General features: G+C 41.1%; 1 protein-coding gene across 1 annotated transcript in view; it reads left to right on the top strand.

The window, feature by feature from the left end:
• Positions 1–23,443, top strand: part of CHRNA7 (cholinergic receptor nicotinic alpha 7 subunit) — a 102,528-nt gene that overhangs the window by 52,776 nt on the left and 26,309 nt on the right. The window contains exon 4 of the mRNA XM_036878730.2: positions 487–596. Coding sequence (XP_036734625.1) covers positions 487–596 — 110 coding nt within the window. The remainder of the gene's footprint in view (positions 1–486; positions 597–23,443) is intronic.

Raw genomic sequence — 23,443 nt, 5'->3', positions numbered from 1 at the left:
ACATGTCCTTAGAAGTTCCCAAAGAGGTTCCCTTGCAGCTGCACAAAGTTATTTCATGGAAGTAAATACTCTACATTTTTTCCAGCCTTGTTCTTGTTCCAATTGAAATGAGTGAATTAATTTTCCCAAAATGTTCTTTCAGTGGAAAACTTTGAAAGCAGAACAGTTACCCATTTGGCTACAAAAACCCATTTGTGGGAAGAGAAGGCTCAGGGCATGCAGTAGACTGGAATTAACTTTAATGCTGCTATTTGAATGTGGTCATTGTGACAGCAGAGTCTTAAATGTGATTTTTATGCTATTCATGGTCAACTTGGAAGGGTTTATTTAATTCCCAGTTTTCTTATATTTTATAGATAGCAATACAATTATGTAAATTGATATCTGGAACTCTTTCTGCTTTGAATTTACCTAATAATCTCTTACAAGAAATATTAGTAGGCAAGGAAACAATGTACCACTAATGTCATTGTCTGTGTGTGTCAGTCTTGGACAGATCATTATTTACAATGGAATATGTCAGACTATCCTGGTGTGCAGACTGTTCGTTTCCCAGATGGCCAGATTTGGAAGCCAGACATTCTTCTTTATAACAGGTAAGCACATGAGACAAAAGGAAAAATGATTTTATTCTTGCATACATTTAACAATCGTGTGTATGAGTATTTTATAGACATACCAGATACGTCATCTATAACTGGGGACTGTTGCTTCCCACGAAGTCTTGTAACTGGTCCAGGCCTTCAGAAAGCAGCTCTGTCTCCCTCTCCTTCTCTGCCATGGAGTGCAGGCTCATGTCACTCAATATTCTGTGTAAGATGGCTGTACCATAGAGCTGTGCACTATAGGTGTGCAAATGTTTTGTGCATATTGACGCCGAGGCATTTTTACAGGTGGCACTACTCCTGTCCCTGAATAGTTATGGTCACAACATGAGAAGTTGGTGGCCTGTAGAATGCATGACTGGAGTCGACTGTTTGGACCCAGGTCCTCGTTTGATGCATTCCCCACTGTGCAATGGGAGAGTCCTGCTGCAGAGATAGCTGAGTGCATGAGGACTGTCACCTTTAGCTGGACTCAGAAGCCTGTAATGCAAGTTTATCCCAACAGAAGAAAGATGAATAGCCATCAAGTTCTAGTAGTCTTCCTCCTGAGGTCAGGAAATGAGGGATTCATCTGTAATCCAAGGCACTCTGCTTTGCAGACCAGATGCCCAGGAGGCAAGTATCCAGGCAGGGTAAATTTCTAGAAGCACTGAAATCCTGTGCTAAACTGCATAGTCAAATAAGGGGATCCAGAACATCTCTTCTCAGTAATGAGAATGTGATAATGAGCTTGATATAAAAGCAAGAGATCTCCTAGTGATGACTGTTGCCTTTGGTTCCACCTGAACAAGAAGGCAGCCCTGTGCCTTCCTGAGTCGGGAAACAGAGCAGCCATGAGCCTCAGCCCTCGGTGGTCGCACAGCATCCCCCCAGCACCTGAATCAGCTGATGCGTTAGTCCTACACTGGCTGCTTCCAGAACGCTGGGTGATTCCATTTCTTGTATCAACTTTTGATGCTTTCTCTGTCTTTCTTACTGGTGATCCCATTTCATTTGAATCAATAGAAGAATATCCCTTCCTGGTTTGTTGCCAGTCTACAGTTTCTTAAGTTAGTTCAGCAAACTTGGCTTTGAAACATGTCCCAAGTGAGAGCATGTGTCCCGTACTGAGCAGGTGGAGCACGTGAAGTCTTGGGCCTGGTCTCTGGGTCATCTGTTTTCTGGGGGCTTGTCTTAGTTTCCAGGGGCTGCCATAACAACATTCCTGAGATGGGGTGACTTAAACAGCAGAGATTTATTTTCTAACAGATACTTATGTTCTCTTGGAGGCTGGAAGTCCAAGATCAAGGTGTTGGCAGGGTTGCTTTCTCCTGAGGCCCCTCCCTGGCTTGCAGTCGGCCGTCTTCTCCCCATGTCCTCACAGGGTCCTCCCTCTGTGCAGGTCTGTATCCTAATCACCTCTAATAAGGACAGTAGTCATATTGGATTAGGGTCCGCTCTGATGACCTCATTTTAACTTAGTCACCTCTTTAAAGGCTTGATCTTCAAATACAGTCACATTCTGATGTACTTTGACATAGCAAATAGGACCTCAGCATATGAATTTGGGGGCATAGTTCAGCCCATAGCAGGCCACTGTAGTTGGGTACTTCAAGACAAAGGGTTAGGATTGAACAAGTCTGGCTGCAAAGCTCAGCCATAACACTTATCTGTCTATAACGGTTAAGTCCCGGCTTCTTCCTTTGCAGAGTGGGGGAAATGCCAACTTCCCAGAGTTTGGAAGGATAACTCTAAAGATGTATGCTCTGTGCTTGGAGTGGTACTTGGCAAAGGGTAAACCTGAAGCAATGGCAGTTGTGTATTTACAGGTATGATAATGAGGATTTCTGCTAAGATCAGATAGTCTGATGATTTAAAAAGAAATGTCAGTGATGTTTTTTCATTGTTCCCAATTCAGTTTTTTCATCTGAAATCAAAAAATAAATATTATGGTATGGTAGAATCTTAATAATGAGACTAGATAGTTCTGATGGCTTACATGTAGGACTTTAAATCCCAATAAATAAAATGTTTGATGATTCTAATGTTCTGGCTAATGAAGAGTTAGCAAGTATTCTATATTTAACAGAATTTCAAGGAGCAAGGATACAGCAGTCTCTGCCTGACGGATGTTACCAGGGGCCAGGCTCACAGGAAGAATGCCACCCCTCCACCCCCCGTGTCTGACCTAACTGGTGGTCCCAGCACTCCTTTCTTCCCATGTTTCCCCTTGAGCTCTGAATAACCATCTTCCTCTTTCCTCTCCTCCGCATAGGCCTATAGGCATGTCCTCCAGTTCCCATCATGGAATTTGTAGAGGCTGCCTCCTTTTCTGAGAAAAAAAGATATAGGCTATCCTTTCCGAAGTAACTGTTAAATATATGGCTTGCATGTCCACATGAGCCCAGTGTGGAATAGGCAGATTACAGAAGATATTTAAGCCATTCATAAACACAGTATCAGTTATCTTTTGCTGCATAACAAACTATCTTGAATTTGCTGGCTTAAAAAAAAAAGAAATGCATTATTATTTCTTGTCTGTGGGCTGACTGGGCCCATATGGCTGCTCATCTATTTTGTGAGATGTTGGCGGAAGGTGGTAGGCTGGGGCTCAGACAAGCTGGAGTGTGGAGGGGTGTACCCCCACAGCTGGCAGTGATTGTGGCTGTTAGTGGGAGCTGGTGGCACTGTCACTTGTGGCACCTTGGCTTCCTCTGTGAGCCTTTTCCATGTGGAGTGGGCATCCCTCAGTGTGGTGGCTGGGTGCACTACAGGAGGAAGGGTGTGGGGCTGCCAGGCCCCTTAGACACTGAGCATAGGATCCCAGAACAGCTCATTCACCACCTTCTGTTGGTTGGAGGAGGCAGGGGCCCACCCCAGATCAGGGGAGGAGAAATCAGCCCCTTCTATCCAGGGCATGTAGGGAGGGAGGGAATGAAGGCATGCTCTGTGGAGACTAGCTATTCCATGCTGAGAAAGGAAAGTGGGGGAGCAGGAAGATTAGATTAAAGGTTTGGGGGAAAATGAAGGTGCTGGCTGGAAGGAGCCCTCAGCCAAGTGCATCCTGTAAGGGCCAGGAGGAGGGGGCAGCATAAGTAGGCAAGCAGAGACAGCTTCCCAACACAAAGTGACCTCATGCCCTGCCTCCGTCCGCTGGCTTCCCTCTGCCGTCTGCTGCATATGGGCCAGCCACCCCACTACAGCCTCCTCGTACACCGTACACCTGCTGCTGCCAACTAGGTGTTTTCTCTTCAGCTCACTGATGTGTCCTGGCTCTTTCCTACCACAGGACATTTACACGAGCTCCCCTCGTGGCATGAAATGCTCACCTTCTCTCATCCCTCAGAGCTCAGGTCCACTCCTGTCCCCACTGAGTCCTGGATGCTTCTCTCTGTCACGTGCTCTCTGAGAAAGAGATTCCGGTTCCCTGTAGTACCTAGGCTTGCTACCTCTCCCGGGTGCCCAAAGAGCGCTTAATAGATATTTGTGCACAGAGGGGATGAAAGGAGGGGAGGAGGGCAGGGACTACAAGGAGGGGCAAGGAGTACGGTCCATGTGACACTGGTGCTGCTCTGAAAAGCAAGAGGGGAGAAAAGGAAAGAAGTTACTCTGGCCACCCGGATCACATGAAACCATGACTGAGTCCAAAAATTGACACAGGAAGTAGCAAAAACGGGCTTGAATTTAAAAAGATCCTGACCTTCTGATATTCTGTTGTTTGGGATTTTGAGACATTGCACTTAATACTCTGCACCAGCTTCTGGGCACTCAGATGACACATTCTCTCAGTAGGCTCATGTGATGATTCGTTAGGCTGTGTGTTCGGTGGCAGGCTTCTCCTTAAGGAGGGGGACATGCCATCATTCTGTGTAAGCCATGGTTTCGAAAGGAGCACTGATTCAGGTGAGGGGAAGCATCGCAACAATGCCCTTCACATTTCCTGGCTCTATTCCAGTTTGACTAATGTGAGCCACTAATGGTGTTTGAGAAATAACACATTTTTTTGTACTCGGAAGGGGCTGGGTCGTTGCAGAACAGCCATCTCTGCATCATTTCTCGGATGGGCTCTTTATTTCCGTGAGGGATGGTGGACAAGTTACAGTGTTGCCAGCGAGCTGGCCAGGTCGCTCAGAGAGGAGGGGCGCTGATCCCGCTGCTTGCCTGTTGCCTCAATCTGCTTTACTTTACACCTGCAGTTCAAGGATTTTTCTGAGCACGGTTTTGCTCAAAGTGAGTAGCAGTTATGGAGGGGTTGCCACGATTTTCCCCTTTGGACCCAGTGAAAGGCCTCAGTTGTATCGCAGCAGTCGGCTTGCAGAAGAAAACCTGAACCCCAAGCGCTGTCTCGGCCACCCCTGCTCTAGGCAGCTTCAGGCAGCTGTCTTGGCCTCCAGCTGCTCCATTCTTGAGCTACGCAGTCCAAAAATCCTGTAACAGTAACTGCACCTTTGCTGAGGAGTGTATTTGAAGGTAGGTTTGCTGGCTGTGTATTTTTAGGATAGCATGCGTTGTCCACCATCCCTTTCTTCCAGCCTGTGCAACACTGCATTTGCATGTCTCCAGACCCTTGTCTGGCTCAGAGACTGCGACGCCCTGGCTGTGCCCTCTTCCTGTCACAGTCTCAGGCCCTGTGGCTAGTGGTGGTGGATGCAGGACACACCTGGGTGGAGTGTGATCCAGCCTGTGAGGGCTCAGGACTGTGCCTATCAATGAGTGGCCAGTAAATTAGAATTTATTTCCTCCCTAGTGTCTTAGGTTCCCCCAGAAGTCAGCCCAGGACAAGGATTTCAGTGCTTATAGTTTATTTGGGAGAGGAAGGAAGAAAGGGAGGGAGGGAAGCTGACATAAGATGCACCTGGCTCGCTCCCCCAGGACCGCCGGGGTGTCCACCTGCCAGCTGCCTCCCGTCAGAGGTCGAAGGCTGCTCCGGGGGGTCAGCTTCTTGCACCAGCTCTGCTTATGGACCACGTGTGCTCCGAAAGCCTCCAGCCTTGAGCAGGGCTGCGGATGCTGGGAGTAGGCAGCTGCCGGGGCCTTGGGCATGGGAAGGGAGGCTGTTGACATGGCCATCTGCAGCACAGTAGAGTCACACCTCAAGTTCCAGTCGTCTTCACCTTGGCCTGATTGGCGGTCCAATCCCAGCACCTGGAGGGGAGGACGGCAGTGATGGGGGTGGAAGGGAGGGCGTCCCAGGCTCAGGGGGCTTGTCAGCCAAAGCAGAGGAAGCAGGCAGCTGGCAGGTAACAGAAGAGCCTGGATCTGCATCCTTGCCAGTGGCAGCGGCGCCACCATGGGCTGCACAGTTTTATCGTGGTATCACATCGGTCCACGCGTGGACAGGGATCCTGGGGAGTGGGTCTCTGAGATTCAGTGTTGTTCACTGTTAATGGCTGCTGAATAAGGTTAACCAGTTGGTGCTTAAAGCCCCATAATGTGGTTGTGGCAGGGGTGGGGTTGGGGGGCGGGGCTGTCACTTAAAGGACATCAGTAGCAGCTCTTGGACGTGGCAGGAATCTCTAGTTGAGCAAAGGTAATTTTGCAGCTTGGACCTCGCAGAAGGAGGCTTTAGGATGTGCTGTTACAGCGTCTGCATCTTCAAATATTCAGGCCGCATCTGGAGAAGGCTCTGTAAATAAGGTGCAATGGGAAGAGGGTGGAGCAGTAGCCTGTTCTCAAGAAGTAAGGAACTGGCCAACCTGTGTTTGCATCTCTGAAATCATCCTCTGGACTATCCATCCAAACCTCCCCTTTATCCCCGCTACCATCCATGGTGTTTGTTTTTAATTTGTTGATTCACTCAACCAATATTTAGTGAAGGCTTACCTGCTGTTTCCACACACTGCTCTAGGATCTGAGAGCACAGCAGCGATCAAGCCAGGCAAAAATCCCTGCCCTCTAGAGAAAGGGAGAGAGAGAGGAGAGAAGAGGGGAGAGCAGGTAGTAGGGCTCCAGGGAAAGTATGGCGGGGGAGCACATGGCAAGCTCGAGGACCAGAGGCAGGGCAAGAGACCAGCAGAAGGGGAGGGAGTCGGGGATCAATCCTACCGCCTCAGGGAGGTAAATGTTCTTGAGGGAAAGAACAGGTGCACAAGGCCTATCAGGAAAGGTTGTGAAAAACAGTGAAACCCCTGCCCACCCCCACCCCTCCCAAAATAAAAACAAAGGAAAAGTGGCAAAGAAGAGAGAGGCGACAGGTATCCCCGGCACGCTGTGTGCCGTCACTTGCCAGGTTGTCCAGTGCTGTAGTGGACTCTGTCTGCCGTGGACTTTGAATTACCTTTCAGTTCTAAAAAAACTGATAGTAATGCAAATGCTTTGTGTCCATAGAGAAGCAAAATGAATTTTGTCTGTCAGGCTGATTGCTGTTAACAGACCTGACCAAGCATTCCTGTTTGTGTATGTGTCTGCTCTTCAGATGCTCCTCGGCCTTGGTTTTTGGCACCGTGCTCGTTCCCCCAGTAAGTAATGACTTAAATACAATCTCTGACACATGTTCATTTTATATTTATGCATGTGTCAAAATTTTTTATCTTTTAAAAATTCATCTTTTTTTGACCATCATGAAGCAGGAACATGTCATCTGGGTCTGTCCTAGGGACAGGAAGGGCAGGTGTGGCTGGAGTGTGCCTCTCTGGGGAGAGGGTCAGAGAAATGGTAGGACTGGCTGAAGTCTTGGAGGTCTTGGCTTTACTGTAAGTCAGATGGAAGAGGCTCTCAAGCCTTTTTCTAGAATCTAGTTTCTTTTTTGCTCTGAATGATTATCAAAATACTTATATTTTCCTTCTGACTTCCTTTCAACTTTTTACTCCTCCCAGCTTCCAAAGTTAAGAGGGGAAAGACGTGAAGTGTGTTGTCCCTCAGCCACTGTGAGCCCAGATGCTTGTTGGCCCCAGGCCGACAGGGAGCCCAGCCCATCTGGACCACCCAACGAGGATTGTCCCCAGCAGACCTCCAGCTGCCCTGCTTGGTTAGAGTCTTTCTGCAAAGGCTCCAAAGTTAGTCCGGGCAGCCCCATTTCTCAAGGCAGGAAACTAGCGCTCAGAGAGGTTCAGACACTTGCCCAAGGTCACTCAGCAGAGGGTGCCTGACTCCAGAGTGATATGCCTCAGGCTGGGCTGCCTCTGGGCATTCGTTAAGAGCTCTTGTGTTTTATTTTCCTGTAAGTTAGACAAAGCATCTTGTTAGACAAAGACTCCCTTGTTCTGAGTTGGCTCTGCTTTCAGACGTTCTCTGGGCCTCACTGCCTCCACCCTTTGTCTTTCATTCTTGAACAGGTAGGCCTGTTTCTCCTGCATTTCAGGGCTGCTACGGGATTTCCATACTATGTCTTCTTGATGATCTTTCCTCAGCATCTGGCATCCAACTTTACTTTGACCAAATCCCTTGCCAGCCAGCGAAGAATGACAAAATACAAACTACCGTTTGAGGGTTTGAGCAGAATTTCAAACAGAGAGCCAGGTGCTGCAGCGAGCAGTTTTCTGGAGACGGCTTTGCATCCAGGTGGCCCAGGCTTCCTGCCTATGGCGCAGGGCCAGTCCACAGAGCAGCCCCCACCCCGCACCCTCAAGGCCCAGGAGACCGATTGAACCTAAGAGCGTAGCTTTTGGAGATGAGCTTATTGATCTTAGTGGCATCAGACAGAACCAACATGAGTGTAAGGGTCTGTGTAATAAATACGTGAGATGGGAGTTCGATGGGAGGTTCAGCCATCATCATGAGCCGCCTGAGGGCAGCACAGGGTGGGGCCAAGCTCCACCCTGACCCTCCCTCAGCCTGCTGTGGGGGCCCCTGTGAATTCCCACTGTCCCCAACCGGGCTGTGCTCACTGCCTTCTGTATGGAGGAGCATTTTGCAATTTGTGACTCAGGGAAGAGACACATCAGAAGGGAAACGGTACCCGACTTCTCCCTACCCCCACCCTCAAGCCCTCAGGACCTAGCAACTTAGGGAGCCGGACCCAAGCTGAATGTGCCCCAGGGAAAACCAAGGCTTATACCAGGGGGCAGGGCCATGGGCCTGGCACGGCTGATGTCGGTTTGGCTCAGGAGAATTTTCTGCTTCTGTGTGTGAGACACTACGCATCTAAGAGGAAGACACGTGTTCACTGCCCTCCAGGCATCCGCAGTCAGGAACAAATACTTTACCCTGGGTTGTCTCATCTGATTAGACTCCCTGACTTGGGAGTTACCATCTCTGGTTCACAATTGAGGAAACTGTTTCTGAGAATAAATGGCTTGTTTACACAGAACCAGGGCCTGGACCCTAAACCTTTTGACTCTTCCCAATATTTCACACTTTCATGGGTGTAAGACAAGGGCTCCAGAGATCATCGTACAGAGCAGAAAATGAGGTGTCTTACAAAGATATGGAAGAGGGAGGTCCTCACCCAGCAGGAGGAGGGGTGTAGTTAGTTGTTTGTTCTGGGGGGCCCATGTCGAGCTGTCTGGGACAGTCCTGGACGGGGAATGTTGTCCTAGTTTTGATGTGACCTTTTTCACTTCTAAGAGTGACTCAATGTAGACAGTAACTTACATGGTCCCCTTACTTTGGGACAAGTGGCTTCATGGAGAGCATAGTAGAACAAAGGCATGGGGGCAGCAAGGCAGGGCATTTTCATGGGAAAACACTAATTTGGCCTGAGCATGCGGCTCTGCGAGGCGGGGTGGGAGATAATATTGGAAGGAAATTGAATGCTGCAGGACAGGACCCTAAAAGCATTTACTTATAATTCAAGGGAAAGGATAAAAAATAAGATAATAGGGTCAGGATGAGCGACAGTCTAAGGAATGCAGATCAGTCCAGCCTGGCCCCTCCTCTGGGGCTCTGCCCCCCGACCCCCGGCACAGTCACCTTCCTTGGGCTGCTCTGTGCCTCAGAGGACCTCGTGCTTCTAAGCTGCAGGTCATGTGACAGATCCAAGTCTGACACTCATTCCTCCCTGCTGGCCTGCGATCTCTGGTTGAGGGACCATATTCTATTCACATCTTTTATCCCCCACAGTTAGTGTGGCACATAGCCCATGGACAGCTTCAAATCCCGGTGGGCAGATATGCTGGTGGGGATCATTACCCTGGTCCAGTTAGGGAACTGGTGGAGTTCAGAACCTGGGTAATAGCCCCCAGAACTCACACTGAGATCCGTTTTCCCAACCCCAATAAATAAAAAAATTAATGAACTCTTGTTGCTTAGGGCAGGGGTGTTGAGTATGGGTGGTCATTAACTATACATGGTTTTAGCCTGAGAAACAAATTAACCTAAAGATTATCATTCTCCTTCACTTCCCATACCAATCTGTCGTGAAGGAGTATGCAATTTAAATTACTCCAGTTACCTTTAGCATGATTTATGGTCTTTCATTTAAGATAAAATTTACATTCTTAGTAAATCAGATTTTTTGTTATTTTCTTTTTGTATTCTCTATGGCTTTGGGGTTCCATACAAGAATATTACACATGCATTCTATTATAGTTTCTTCTAATACTTTTCAGTAAGCCAAATCATTTGCTTTTAATTTTATGGGGTTTTCTTCCTGAAATTTTTGCTGATGGCATGAAGTAAGAGTCTACTTTACAGATAGGAAATGGTTCTAACATGATTTATGGAACATTCCATCTTTTTCCCCCTGAACTGAAATGGAATGCTAGTATTTGTCTAGTCAGGTACCGATAGCACACTGAGTGCTAAGCAGGGTGAACAAAAAGATACAGGTCCTGAGTATTGTGCTGAAATTCAGAACCATCCAAGATAAGAAAAACCTGTCAAAGCTCTCAAAGTGAAAAATCATTGTAACATGAAACAAATTTGCCCAAGTTAATGGAGCATTACTTTCAAGTATTAGAGGGAAATTATTTTAAAAATAAAGTCTTTTGCTGTACTGAACTACCTAGGCAAGAAATAAGGCCGTTGGAGATTTGTAAAGACTAAAATGATTTACATGACATCTTACTTCCTCAAGGATGTGCTTCAGCAAAATGAGATGAACCTGGGAAGAGGCAAGCTTGGCATGTAGTCAGCAGTTAGCAGATAAACCGCTGACAGAGTTAAGTTTAAATATTTATAATATTTTAAAATATAAATAAGTTTTTTAGATGTTTGGATCAGTGGGAGATTGAGAAATACCAGGACTAACAGTAGAAGTTTGCTGTGGGACTTTTCTGGTTCATGTATAGAGAGAAACCCTAGTTAAATGTACAAAATGTACAAAATGCAAAAACAAAATTAAATTAAATTGAATATATATGTTAAATGCTTGAATAGATATCAGAGGAATAGAAATGGTATTATAACTTTCAAACCACTAGACACAAATAAGGAATAAGAGGAATTCAGTCAGTACATCAAATGCATGATAGAAAAATAAGAAACAATATAAGAAAGCATGGTGAAAAGATGGACTAATAGAATAGCAGAAGTAAGTTAAAACAATCACTAATCACAAAAATGCAAATAGGTTGAAATCCCACACAAAAGAAAATACTCTTACTTGATTAGAAAAACACAAAAACCCAACTATATGATATATACATAAGATAGATTTTAGTAAAAATGACCAAGCAGAATGAAAATAAAGGGATCAAGAAGATATGTCTGGAAAATGCCACAAAAAGAAAACTGATTTAGAGTGTCCTTATTCAACAAATAAAAAATTTTGGGCAAAATGAATATTTTTACATTTTCATGTATACATTTTCATAATATAGTTTTCAAAATATATGCATTTGATACTGGTGAGAAATACATATGAGAAATGGACACAACCAGAATCTCAGCAAAGATAAATATATTTAATAGGATGAAATAAAATAGTTGATAAGCCCGAACCAAGAAATAGAGAGAGAGATGTATACCCAACAATCAAAAAAGAAATTACTTTTAAACACACTAGAAATATTCACAGAAGATCATTTTTGAACCATGAATAATATTTAGTGTTTTCCAAAAAAATAGATATCATATAGCTCATATTCTCTGATCAAATGCTATCCAAGTAGAAATTAATAACAAAAGAATTATAATACAGTACTATGTATATGTAAATATAATCTCTATTTGATTTAAAAAACACTCAAATTAATCTGGGCTTCTAAGAACTTTTAAGAAATGTCTTCTATGGAATGAATGACAAAAAAACAAACATACAAATTAAAAAACAAAAATAAAAACTAAAATCTAGTTCTTTGAAAACAAAGAACTAAATGAATAAATGAAAGATTGTGTGTGTATGTGTCCGTCCTTACATATATTGAACAATACCTGGTTGAAATGGGTGATTTTCTAGAGAAATACAAATTACTAAGTATACCTAAGAAGCATAAAAGCAGAATAGACTTTAAAATACACAAAACGTGGAAAGAACAGGCAAAGATTTATGTTTTAAAAGGTATGTTAGAATTTTTCATCTTCAAAAAACAGATAAGTCTGTATTATATAAATTATTCTAGGTGCGGATGTGGAGGAAAGGGAGCCTTGTGCACTGCTGTCAGGAATGTAAATTGGTGCAGCCACTATGGAAAGCAGTACAGAGGTTCTTCAAAAAACTAAAAATAGAAATACAACCCAGTCATTCCATTCCTAGAAATTCACCCAAATAAAACAAAATCACTAATATGAAAAAATAAATGCACTCCTGTGTTTATCCAGCATTATTCACAGTAGCCAAGGTACGGAAACAACCTAAGTGTCCATTGATAGATACACAGATAAAGAAGATGTGGTACACATAGACAATATTAGCCATAAAAAAATTAATTTTGTCATTTGTGACAACATGGATGGATGGATGTGTAGGGTATTAAGCTAACTGCAGCAAGTCAGACAGAAAGATACCATGTGATTTCACTTACACATGGAATCTAAAAACCAAACACAAAACAGAACGAGACTCATAGAGAATAGACTGGTGGCTGCCAAGAGGTGGGCAAAATAGGTAAAAGGGATAAAGAAAAATATAAATAAATAGATAATTTTAGAACATTGTTAAAAATTGGAAAGCTTACTAAGCTAAATAACACTGATAATAAACTAACATGACAAAGACATCTCAATAGAAGAGAACTATCAACAAATCTTACATGTGAACATGGATACAGATATCCTAAATGAAATACTGGCAGAAGAAATTCAGCAGTGCATTAAGTGAAAAATACAACAAATTTCATCCCAGATAGGCAAAGATGGATTAATTTAGTAGGCTTACTAATGGAATTCACTACATATCCATGGTAAACAAGGAAACAAAGACATAAACTCAACAGAGACTGAAAAATTATTAAATTCATCTCCAATTCTTCATCAAAACATTATAAACTTAGACTGGAAGAAAACTTTCATAAATGGATATATATTATCCAGAAGAAAACTCCAGCGAACATAAAGCTGACTGTTGTAAAGTTGAACCAGTTCACATCTCAGCCAGAGATACCAGATGTCCCTGCTGTCAGCAGTCTGCTGGATACTCTAGCCAGAGCGCTGTGAGAGCAAACTACTAATAAGAGATCTAAATATTACAGAGAAAGACACAACACTGTCATTACTTCTAGTTGATTATTTACCTAAAAATAGAATTAGCTGACAAACTTTGAGCTAATAGAGTTGAGCAAGGAAGACAAGATAATAGCTGAGCTACACATCAGTGAATAACAGTGAAACAAAATTGGGAAAGAGGATCTCATTTACAATAATGAGGATGACCATGAAATACCCGGGAATAAGTCTGGTACAAATACCCCAGATCATTGTGAGGGGAACTACAAAAAATTCACCTAAGCACCTCAAAGGGAGTGAAACCAGCCAGTGCCAGCATACATGTTCTTCCCAGCAGCCACTCAGACGTTGATAGCAGTGCTGCAGTAGAATTGCTGCTGTGGAAGGTTCCTGAGTCAGTCTCTAGCACCACTATGCCCTGGAGCAAGCCATGTCTGCATTCCTTCTTAACCAGGTCGAAGGGTCCACAAGGAGACAAATGACAAACTTTGACAATTGTTCACCGAGACCATGCAGTCCTTGTGGGTGTTCTACATGCTGCTTTCTGTTTTTACTCTTCTGTTTTGATATTCCAGTGTCTGCTCTGCCTAAAGATGCGCCTCAGTACTTATTTACAACGGACACTTCATTTCTACGTTGCCAAGGTCTGATAGAGCAAGTGTGAAGTACAGCTCAGGAATCTGAAGCAAATGGATCCCCGAACACATTTTGAAAGATTCTGCCCTGCCGGGCACAAATACCAGCTTGCATTCCTTTAATTAGGTGGAAGCTAGGAGGAATGTAGTGGCTAAAAGGCATGAATTTCAGCCCATACAATCACCTCAATTACATTCTTGTCTACTTGCTCACTAGAGAATGAACAACTGAATGGTGAATCATGCACACACCATCCATGGCTTATGGCAAAAGAACCCATGAGTACTTGATTCTAACTATGTGACTGCTTCTCCCTGGTACTTAGCTAGTTAGTGCTTCTGGTTTTTACTGGGTATGCATTAATGCTAGACACATTACAGGATTCCATATGCATTTTGCAGTCAACAGGCAAGATGTGTTATTGACTGTAACCTATTTCTTTGATGTTCTTGCTAAGCAGTACCTAGTATGGGTTCTATTCTTTTTTATGAAGGTATCATTAATATACAATCTTATGCTCAGGTTTCACATGAGCAGCATTGTGGTTACTACATTCCCCCTATTATCAAGTCCCCACCACATACCCATTACAGTCACTGTCCATCAGCATAGTAAGATACTATTGAGTCACTACTTGTCTTCTCTGTGCTATACTGCCTCCCCCTTATCCCCCCTACATTATGTGTACTAATCATAATGCCCCTTATTCCCCTTATCCCTCCCTTCCCACCCCCACCCCCAGTCCCTTTCCCTTTGGTAACTGTTAGTCCATTCTTGGGTTCTGTGAGTCTGCTGCTGTTTTGTTCCTTCAGTTTTTGCTTTGTTATACTCCACAGATGAGTGAAATGATTTGGTACTTGTCTTTCTCCACCTGGCTTATTTTACTGAGCATTATACCCTCTAGCTCCATGTATGCGTTCTATTTCAGGCTTCCAGATGCTGCTTCTAAAGGCTTTCTGAAGTCCTGAGGCAAGTAGCATCAGGGTTTGAAGGTTGCAGTTCTCTCTGACTTGCCAGTAGATGTTGCCACACTCTTTTTATCTTGTCTTTGTTGACCCTTAATCTCATTTATTATGAAAACTAACCAGATTGGAGGCAAGGCAAAAAAGAAGTCTTCATATTTCAAACTACAATCAGTGCCCAGGACAAAGTCAAATTGCTTAATTTCTGTCCCTCCTTCACTAAACAGCTGAATTTCATTTTAGACATCTTCCTTCAGTCCATCCACTTAATACATTTTTATGTGGTCATGACTTCATTTTTCAATCACCATAAACATTTTCCATGTTACCATGGGCTTTTCCTAATCATCATTTTGATGATGACATAATACTCCATTGAGTGGATGTATTTTAACTGACCATTGTTGCATATCTGGTAAGTTTCTGGTGTTTAAAAGTTAATTCTGCCTTTATTTTGAAATAATTATAGGCTCACAAGAAATTGAAAAAACTGTATAGGGAGGTACATCTTATCCTTCCCAATTTTCCCCTATGATAACATTTAAATAACTCTACCTTAATATCATAATCAAGAAATTGACATTGGCACAATCCACAGAATTTATTCATATTTCACCAGTTTTACATATATGCATCTGTGTGTGTGTGTGAGTGTTTATAATTCTAAGGAATTTCATAGTGTGTATAGATTTAACTCCCTCTCAAAATATAGAACTGTGCCATCACTGTAAAATATCCTGCATACTGTCCTTTTATAACTACATCCCCTTTGTCTCTAACCCCTGGCAAACACTAATAGGAGCTCCATCTCTAGAATTATGGCATTTTGATGTTTTTGAATGTGTGGACTCATACAGTATGTAACCTTTTGAGAATGGGTGAATAGTACTCAATGGTGTGGATGTACTACAATTGTTTAACCATTCATCCACTGAGGGCCATTGGGATGTTTGCAGTTTTTAGCTAATATTAATACAGCTGTACTGTGAACATTCATGTACAGTTTTTTTTATGTGAACATGTTTTCATTTCTCTTGTATAAATTACACAAGAGTGCAATTTCTGGGTTGTATAATAAGTAGATATTTAGTTTTATAAGAAATTGACATACTTTTTTCCAGAACACCTGTACCATTTACAACCCCCCTTCTGAAACGTATGAGTGACTGAATTACTGTGTATCCTCGCCAGGATTTGATGTTATCACTACTTTCTATTTTGGCCCTTCTGATAGGTGTGAAGAGATATCTCATCGGGTTTTCATTTGCATTTCCGTACTGGCTAATGATACTGGACATCTTTCCATGTATTTGTCATAATTATATCCTCTTCAATCAAATATCTGTTCATGCTTTTGCCCTTTTTCTAATTGGATTGTTGTTTCTGTTCTAACTTATTTTTACTGTTGAGTTATGAGAGTTCTTTATATGTTCTAAGTATGAGTCTTTTTATCAGATATGTATTTTGAAAATATTTTGTCCTTCTGTAGTTTGTCTTTTCATAGTCTCAACAGGGCCTTTCACAGAGCAATTTTTTAAAAAGTTTTAATGAAATCTAGTTAATCAAATTTTTCTTTGATGGGTTGTGACTTTTGTGTCAAGTCTAAGAACTCTTAACCTAAACTTCAGTCCCAAAGATTTTCTCTTGTTTTGATCTAAGTTTTATAGTTTTAAGATTTACACTTAAATGCCTGTAATTTATTTTGAGTTTTTGTTAATTATCATACAAGGTGGGAAGATTAGGTCAAAGTTCATTTTTTTGCTTGTGGTTTTCCAATTGCTCCAGCTCCATTTGTTGAAAGGGTTCTATTCCTCCACTGAATTGCTTCACACCTTTGTCAAAATCAACTGGGCATGCAGTAGCCCCCCTCTTACCTGAGGGGGATTATGTTCCAAGGCCCCCAGTGGATGCTTGAAGCCACAGATAGTATAGAACCCTATATATGCTATGTTTTTGTATTATATACCTATGATAAAGTTTAAATGTAAATGAAGCACAGTAAGAGATTAATAAGAGTAACTAATAATAAAGTAATATAACAATACATTCTAATAAAATATAAATGAATGATTTCTCTCTCACAGTATCTTATTATACTGTACTCACCCCTCTTCTTTTGATGATGTGAGATGATGAAATGCCTGTGTGATGAGATGAAGTGAGGTGAGGGATGTAGGCACTGTGATGCAGCATTAGGCCACCACTGACCTCCTGATCATACATCAAAAGGAAGACCATCCGCTTCCGAACCTTGACTGTGGGTAACAAACTGTGGAAAGTGAAGCCCCACGTGGGCAAGGGGGACTACTGTATCTGTGTGGGTCCACTTCTGGGTTCTCTATTCTGTTCTATGGATCTCTGTGTGTCTTATACCAACGTGACCTATTTTGCTTGCTTTTGCTTTATAGTAAGGCTTAACACCGAGTAGAGTCTTTCCTCCCACTTTATCCTTTTTCAAATTGTTTTAGATATTTGAACTCCTTTGTTGTCTGCCTAAATTACAGAATGACTTTGTCTGTGTCTACAAAAAAAAAACTTACTGGAGTATTGTTAAACCTACAGATCATTTTGGGGAGAATTGACATACTATGTTGGATCTTCCAATCCATGGTCTTTGTGTCTCTCTCGTTTAAATCCTATGATTTCTTTCATCAGCATTTTAGAATTTTCAGCATACAAGTCCTATAACTGTTTTAGTAGATTTATATTTGAATCTCACTTTTTTTAGAGATTGTAAATGGTGTTGTATTTTCAGTTTCCATATGCTTGTTTAGTATATATATATATATATATATATATGATTGATTTTCTTTTAACATAGATCTTATATCTTCTGACCTTGCTGAATCATTTATGGTTCTAGGAACTGTTATGGTTTTATTTTTGTTTGTTTGTTTCATTTTGTTTTGTTTTCTTTAGAGATTTCTTGGGATTTTTCCACATAGTCATGTACATGATTTGATGTCACGTGCACATAGGGACGGTTTCTTTCAGACCTCTATGCCTTTTATTTCCTTTACTATCCTGGTGACTTCCAGTATTATGTTGACTAAAGAGTATTGAAAGCAGATATCTTTGCCTGGTTCCTGACTGTAGAAGGAAAGTATTCCATCTTTTTACCATTAAGTATGATGCTAGCAGTAATTTTTATGTAGATGGTCTCTATCAGGCTAAGGAAGCTACCATCTATTCCAGTCTTCTGACAGTTTTTATGGATGAGTATTGAATTCTATCAGTCCTTTTTTCTGCATCAATTGATATAATCATCATCGTCGTCTTTAGCGTCTTACTATGTTTGATTCTACTAATCAGTTTTGAAATGCTGAACCAGGCTTGCACCTGTGGGATAAACCCCACTTGGTCATGTGTGTAACTCTTTATGTGCGCTGCTGGATTGTATTTGCTAATATTTTGTTAAGAATTTTTATGTCTAATTATGTGGAAGTGTTGTCTGTAGCTTTCTATTTTTTTTTTTCTTTTGGTACTGTCTTTGTGGTTTTGGTTTCAGAATAATAGTAGTCTTTTAAAACAAGTTGATAGATATTCTCTCATCTTGTTTTCTGGGAGGGAGTTATAGAATTTGTATTAATTATTCTTTAATTAATAGAACTCTTTTGTGAAACCACCTCTAGAGAACTCTATTCAGGAATTAAAAAAATATATCAATTCAATTTGTTTAATACTTTTAGGGCTGTTCAGTTTCTCTATTTCCTCTTGGCTAATTTTTGGTACCTTCTGCTTTCCAAGGAACTGGTGTATTTCATATAAATGGTCAAATTTATGTGAATAGTTGTTGGTAGTACCTTCTTATTCTTTTGATGCCTACAGGGCTTGTAGGATATCCTCAACTTCATTCCTGATATTAGTTTTGTCAATTTTATTGATCTTTTCAAAGAAGTAAATTTTTGTTTCTTTGATTTTTCCCTATTGTTTTTTTCTCTTCTCACTTTCATTGATTTTTTTTGATATTTATTTTCATTGAAGTATAGTTGATACACCATATTATATTGGCTTCAAGTATACAACCTAGTGATTCAGCAGTTACATACATTATGAAATCCTTACCCCCAACTAGTGTTGTTACTGTCTGTCAACATAGAAAGATGTTACAGAACTATTGACTATATTCTCTATGTTGTACTTTTATCCCTGTGACAAATTTATATTATGTTTGAGATTTTGTGCTTCTTTATCCCCTTCACCTATTTCACACACCCACCCCAATCGCTTCCCCATGGTAACTAAGAGTTGCTTCTCAGTTGATTTTTGCTCCTATCTTTATTATTTCCTTCCCTGTACTTGCTACGGGTTTATTTTTCTCTCTTTTTTTTTTTGTCTAGTTACTTGAGGATTGATCTTAGATTATAGACTTAAGACTTTTTTCTAATGTAAGCATTTACTACTATAAATTTCCCTGTCAGCACTTTACCCACATCTCACAACTTTTGATTCTTTGTATTTTTATTTTCATTCAGTTCAGTGTATGTTTTGTGTTCCCTCTAGACTCTCTTTTTGAGTCACAGATTATTTATGTAGATTTTCCTGTTATTTGCTTCTAATTTGATTCTGTTGTGGGCACTCTGTATGGTTTCAGTTATTTTGAATTTGTTGAGATTTGTCTAATGGCTCAGGATACAGCCTGTATTGGCACGTACTCATGGGGACTTGAAAAAAATGTTTGTTTGGTGTTGTTGGGGTAAAGGTTTTCTGTCAGTTAGGTCCTACTGGTTGATGGTGGATTAAGTTCTTCTATATGCTTGCTGATTTTCTGTCCTGTCATCAATTGTTGAAGGAGGAATATTGAAGTCTCCAAATATAACTGTGGGTTTGTCTGTTTCTTTTGTTTACTTCCACCTACTTTTGGTTCACATATTTTGCAGCTTGTTTGTTTGGGAAAGAATGTGTGATTGCTGTGTCTTCTCGATAGATCCAGCTTTTATCATTATGTAAATTTAGATCTGTCCTTTGTAATTTTCTTTGTTCTAAAGTCGACATCATCTGATAATAATACACTCATTCTTGCTTTTTTGATAATATTTTCTTGACATATATTATTTGGCTGGAACTCTCGAGTACTCACTTGGACTGTGCTGATGGGGTTGGTGGTAGAGCCTATTTTTCTTTGGTGTTTAGCTGAGGCAGGGGTGTTTTCTGTTTGTTTCACTTCCTTATCCTGGTCATTTGGCTACATACAGCAGATCTCTCAGGCCTTTTATTACTGCACCTGTTGGTGCTTCTCCAGTACCCAGTTTGGAATATAAGAGACAAATGGAAAACCCAGGAACCTTGTGTCATTCCTTCTGCCTTCTCTGTACTTTGCACCGTCTCCTTGTGTTTATTGACATATTAGGTTCAGAGGTTTTAGTCATAATTAATGCAAAGAATAGTATATTAGTTAATTTGAGTTGCCATACAAAATACAATACACTGAGCTGTATTTATTTATATTTATTTATGCACCAAAGTAGACTTTTATTTGGGGCAAAATTCTCAGGCCATTACATTTTATTTCTTTTTTATTTATATAGTATGTTGTTCCCAAGAAGCACTGAAAGTGATTTTAATGGATATATAAAAATGGAGACTTTTATTTCTCACAATTCTAGAGGCTAAAAGTTCAAGATCAAGGAGTCAGTCAGTTTGGTTCCTGGTGAAAGCTGCCTTCCTGGCTTGTAGATGGCCGCCTTCTCTTTGTGTCCTAGCATAGCAGATATATGCATATGTGTATGGGGAGAAAGACAGAGAGAAGTACGTAGATACCCTCCTCTTCTTATAACACCTGTCCTATTGGATTAGGCCCATCCTTGTGAAATCATTTAACTTTAATTACCTCCTTTAAGCCTGTAAGCCTTATCTCCAAATCAGTCATATTGGTGATTGGGGATTTAATTATGAATTGTGTGGCAGATTCAATTCAGTCCATAGCAAATAAGTAAAAATATGTCTATTCTATTTATAACTCTAATAAATCTGAGCTCTAATTTTTATTCTGTCAAAAATGATAATAAACATATTTGTGACTTTTTTTAATCTTACATATTTTTCCAGACAAAACATGGGAGTTTTAAGGATCTTAAATACTCTTATTATATTTCATGAAATTTATTTCCAACCATGTTATACCAACTTGGTTTATTCATAAAGAAATTCGGGGGACCAATGATATATTCCAATAAATTTACACTAAGTTTAGTTTTTACAATTCATTATCAACCTTTCTGCTTTGGTTTTTTTTTTTTGGTGGAAATAGTATAATTTTAGGCAGAGAATCTTTAGATAACTTTTCAAAGACAAAAACTATTTGTTTTATAATTTTTATACTGTCATAGCAAGTGGTATATTTGAAAACATATTCTTTGTTTAGACTTAATACTTATTCAGATTAATGTTGATCAGTTACTTTACTGTCTTCAATCTAGAGGGAAAAGCTCCCTTGAAAAATTAATCTAGTCATTTTCAACCAAATTCTGGGGAGCCTCAGGCTTAGACTTGGGAAACCCACTTATGTAGGAGGTTCCCAAGGTTGCCTGAGGGCCACGCCAGATCAGGGGTCACCGGGCACAGGTGAGCAGAGCACAAGATTGTTACCTTTGCTTTTGTGTTTTCTAGTTATCCTATACTGGGTAGTGTCCATGATTTATTCTGTATATATAGCAACACCAATGGCAGAACACTCTCTCCTCCGCTTGCTGGGGTGATTAGCTCTCGTTTTCACCCCCTCCTTGTTTTATAGATCTAGAGCCAGAGGGGGCATTGCAGATTGCATAGTTCAGGAATGGATTTTTTTTTTCCATGGTGTCCTTCACATCAATTTATATGGCTACCTAAAAATCTATGCTGGGAGGAATGCCGAGGCTCCGTGCAGACTGAGCAGAAAGGAGTCCAGCTCTCTGCCACACCTTTCAAGGAATGGTCCTGGGTCACAAAACTAATTACCCACCAAGGCAGCATTAAAGCTTGTACTTCATTGAACCTCCTGAACCCTGCAAGGCTAGTTGGAACTGAGAAAGCCAGCAGAGCTGTAGAAATGTCAGTGAGAAGCTGGACTAGAAAAGCATCTACTTTTCAGGCAGGAAGACCAAGAAGCTTGCCTGTTTCAGGCCAGGAGAAGCTCGCTGTCCTAACCGCAGATGGGGGCTGCCCTCTGGGGCTAAAGGATTGCAGATGCATCCCAGTCTGTCCAGCCAGGAAGCCTCAGTTATCCTGCCTAATTACTGGGTGGTAAATTGATGTTCATTAGGGCCATGAGTTTTCTGCTGCCTCACATACAGCATAAGATAGTGCAAGTGGGCACCTCTCTGGGAGTGGGGTGAACAGCTGAGAGAGGAAAGCCCCAGAACTCTGCCCTTTTCTCCCACTTTTCTCGCCCTCCTCGCCCACCAGCACAGCCACTGCATCCGGGTCTCCTGTGCTCCCACTCTGTATCTCCCTTTATTCTGCTTTTATAGAAGGTGTTACAGACAAAGACTCGGGAATGAAACAGTATAGAAAGTGGGGCAGAGCTCAATTAAAACAAACACAAAACGAAAACCCTCCTGAAGATGAGTTGAAAATTAAAATTACAAAACATTCAAAGAAACACCTCATTTGGAGCAAATATCAGTAAATCAGTAAATCCAGCAAAGAGCAGTTTAGATTTGGATCTCAACTTTTCCTGACAGAAACTAATAAATAACTTTAAAATAATTAAACAAATTAGGAATCAAAGACACAAGACAAGAACAAAATATGCTTTAAAAAGCAGCCTTGAAAAAAATCAAGTAAAATTAATAGAAGTGAGAAATATAGCCATCAAAATAAAAAACACAGCATAGACACTGTTGACACGGTTGACAGAGCAGAGGCAATTTCCTGGATGAATCACAGCAAGCTAAATAGATAGAAAATACGAAACAAGATAATATCTAACACTTCTATGTGCTTCTGTGTGCCAGGCCCTGGCCCAAATGTTTACATATATTAACAACCTTTTGAGGAAGGTATGATTAATTTTAAAATAGGAATAGTAACAGTGCAGTGTGTCCGAGGCCACACAGAAAGCAGATATGGAATCACGAGTACGGGTTTCTTTCATGTGCAGGATTAGTGTGCCCTCACACATTTGCTAGTATGATACAAGGAAATAATAGAAAAATGTGGGAGAAATGTTAAGAGATTATTTTCAGAAGAAAGGTAACATCATGACTCTTAGACAAATATGAAAAATGAACACGTTAAAGAATTTATGTTACTCATGACATTAAGGAACCAGGCAGATATTAGAGCCAGTTCAAAGAAGAAGTCAAGTCAAGGCACATTTGTATGGAATAAAAGAATAATTGGGATAAATTGTAAATGGACACAAAACTTGTTTAGGGGGAACAGAAAGTCAAGTCAACACAGTTAAATCACTACAAGACAGCACATAATTTATATGTCTATCAATTGCCTATAGCTTACAAAAGACTACAAAATAGCTCAAACAGAATAGCAGGCCTAGGGTATCTAGCTCAGAATTGTGTGCTATAGGGATGGAGTCCTCTCCCACTTCCCCCTTTTTTTCCTACAGAAGTCATTTTTCTAAAAGAGTGGCTGAGGATTTAATAATACTGATGAAAATCATAAATCCTCAGATTCAGGAGTTACAACAAGTCTGAGGAAAGAAAGATAATAAGAACTGAGCCCCTGGACATACTGTGCTAAAAGTTAGACAGCCCAAAGCTATGGAGATCCTGGAAACAGTGAAAGAAGAAAGATCCCTCAGTAACAGAGGGATAACAGTTAGACTGACTGCAGACC

Source organism: Manis pentadactyla, chromosome 18 (genome assembly GCF_030020395.1).
Source record: "Manis pentadactyla isolate mManPen7 chromosome 18, mManPen7.hap1, whole genome shotgun sequence".
Classification (NCBI taxonomy): Eukaryota; Metazoa; Chordata; class Mammalia; order Pholidota; family Manidae; genus Manis; species Manis pentadactyla.
Note: the sequence above shows the minus strand (reverse complement) of the source record. Positions and strands in the feature narration are given on the sequence as shown.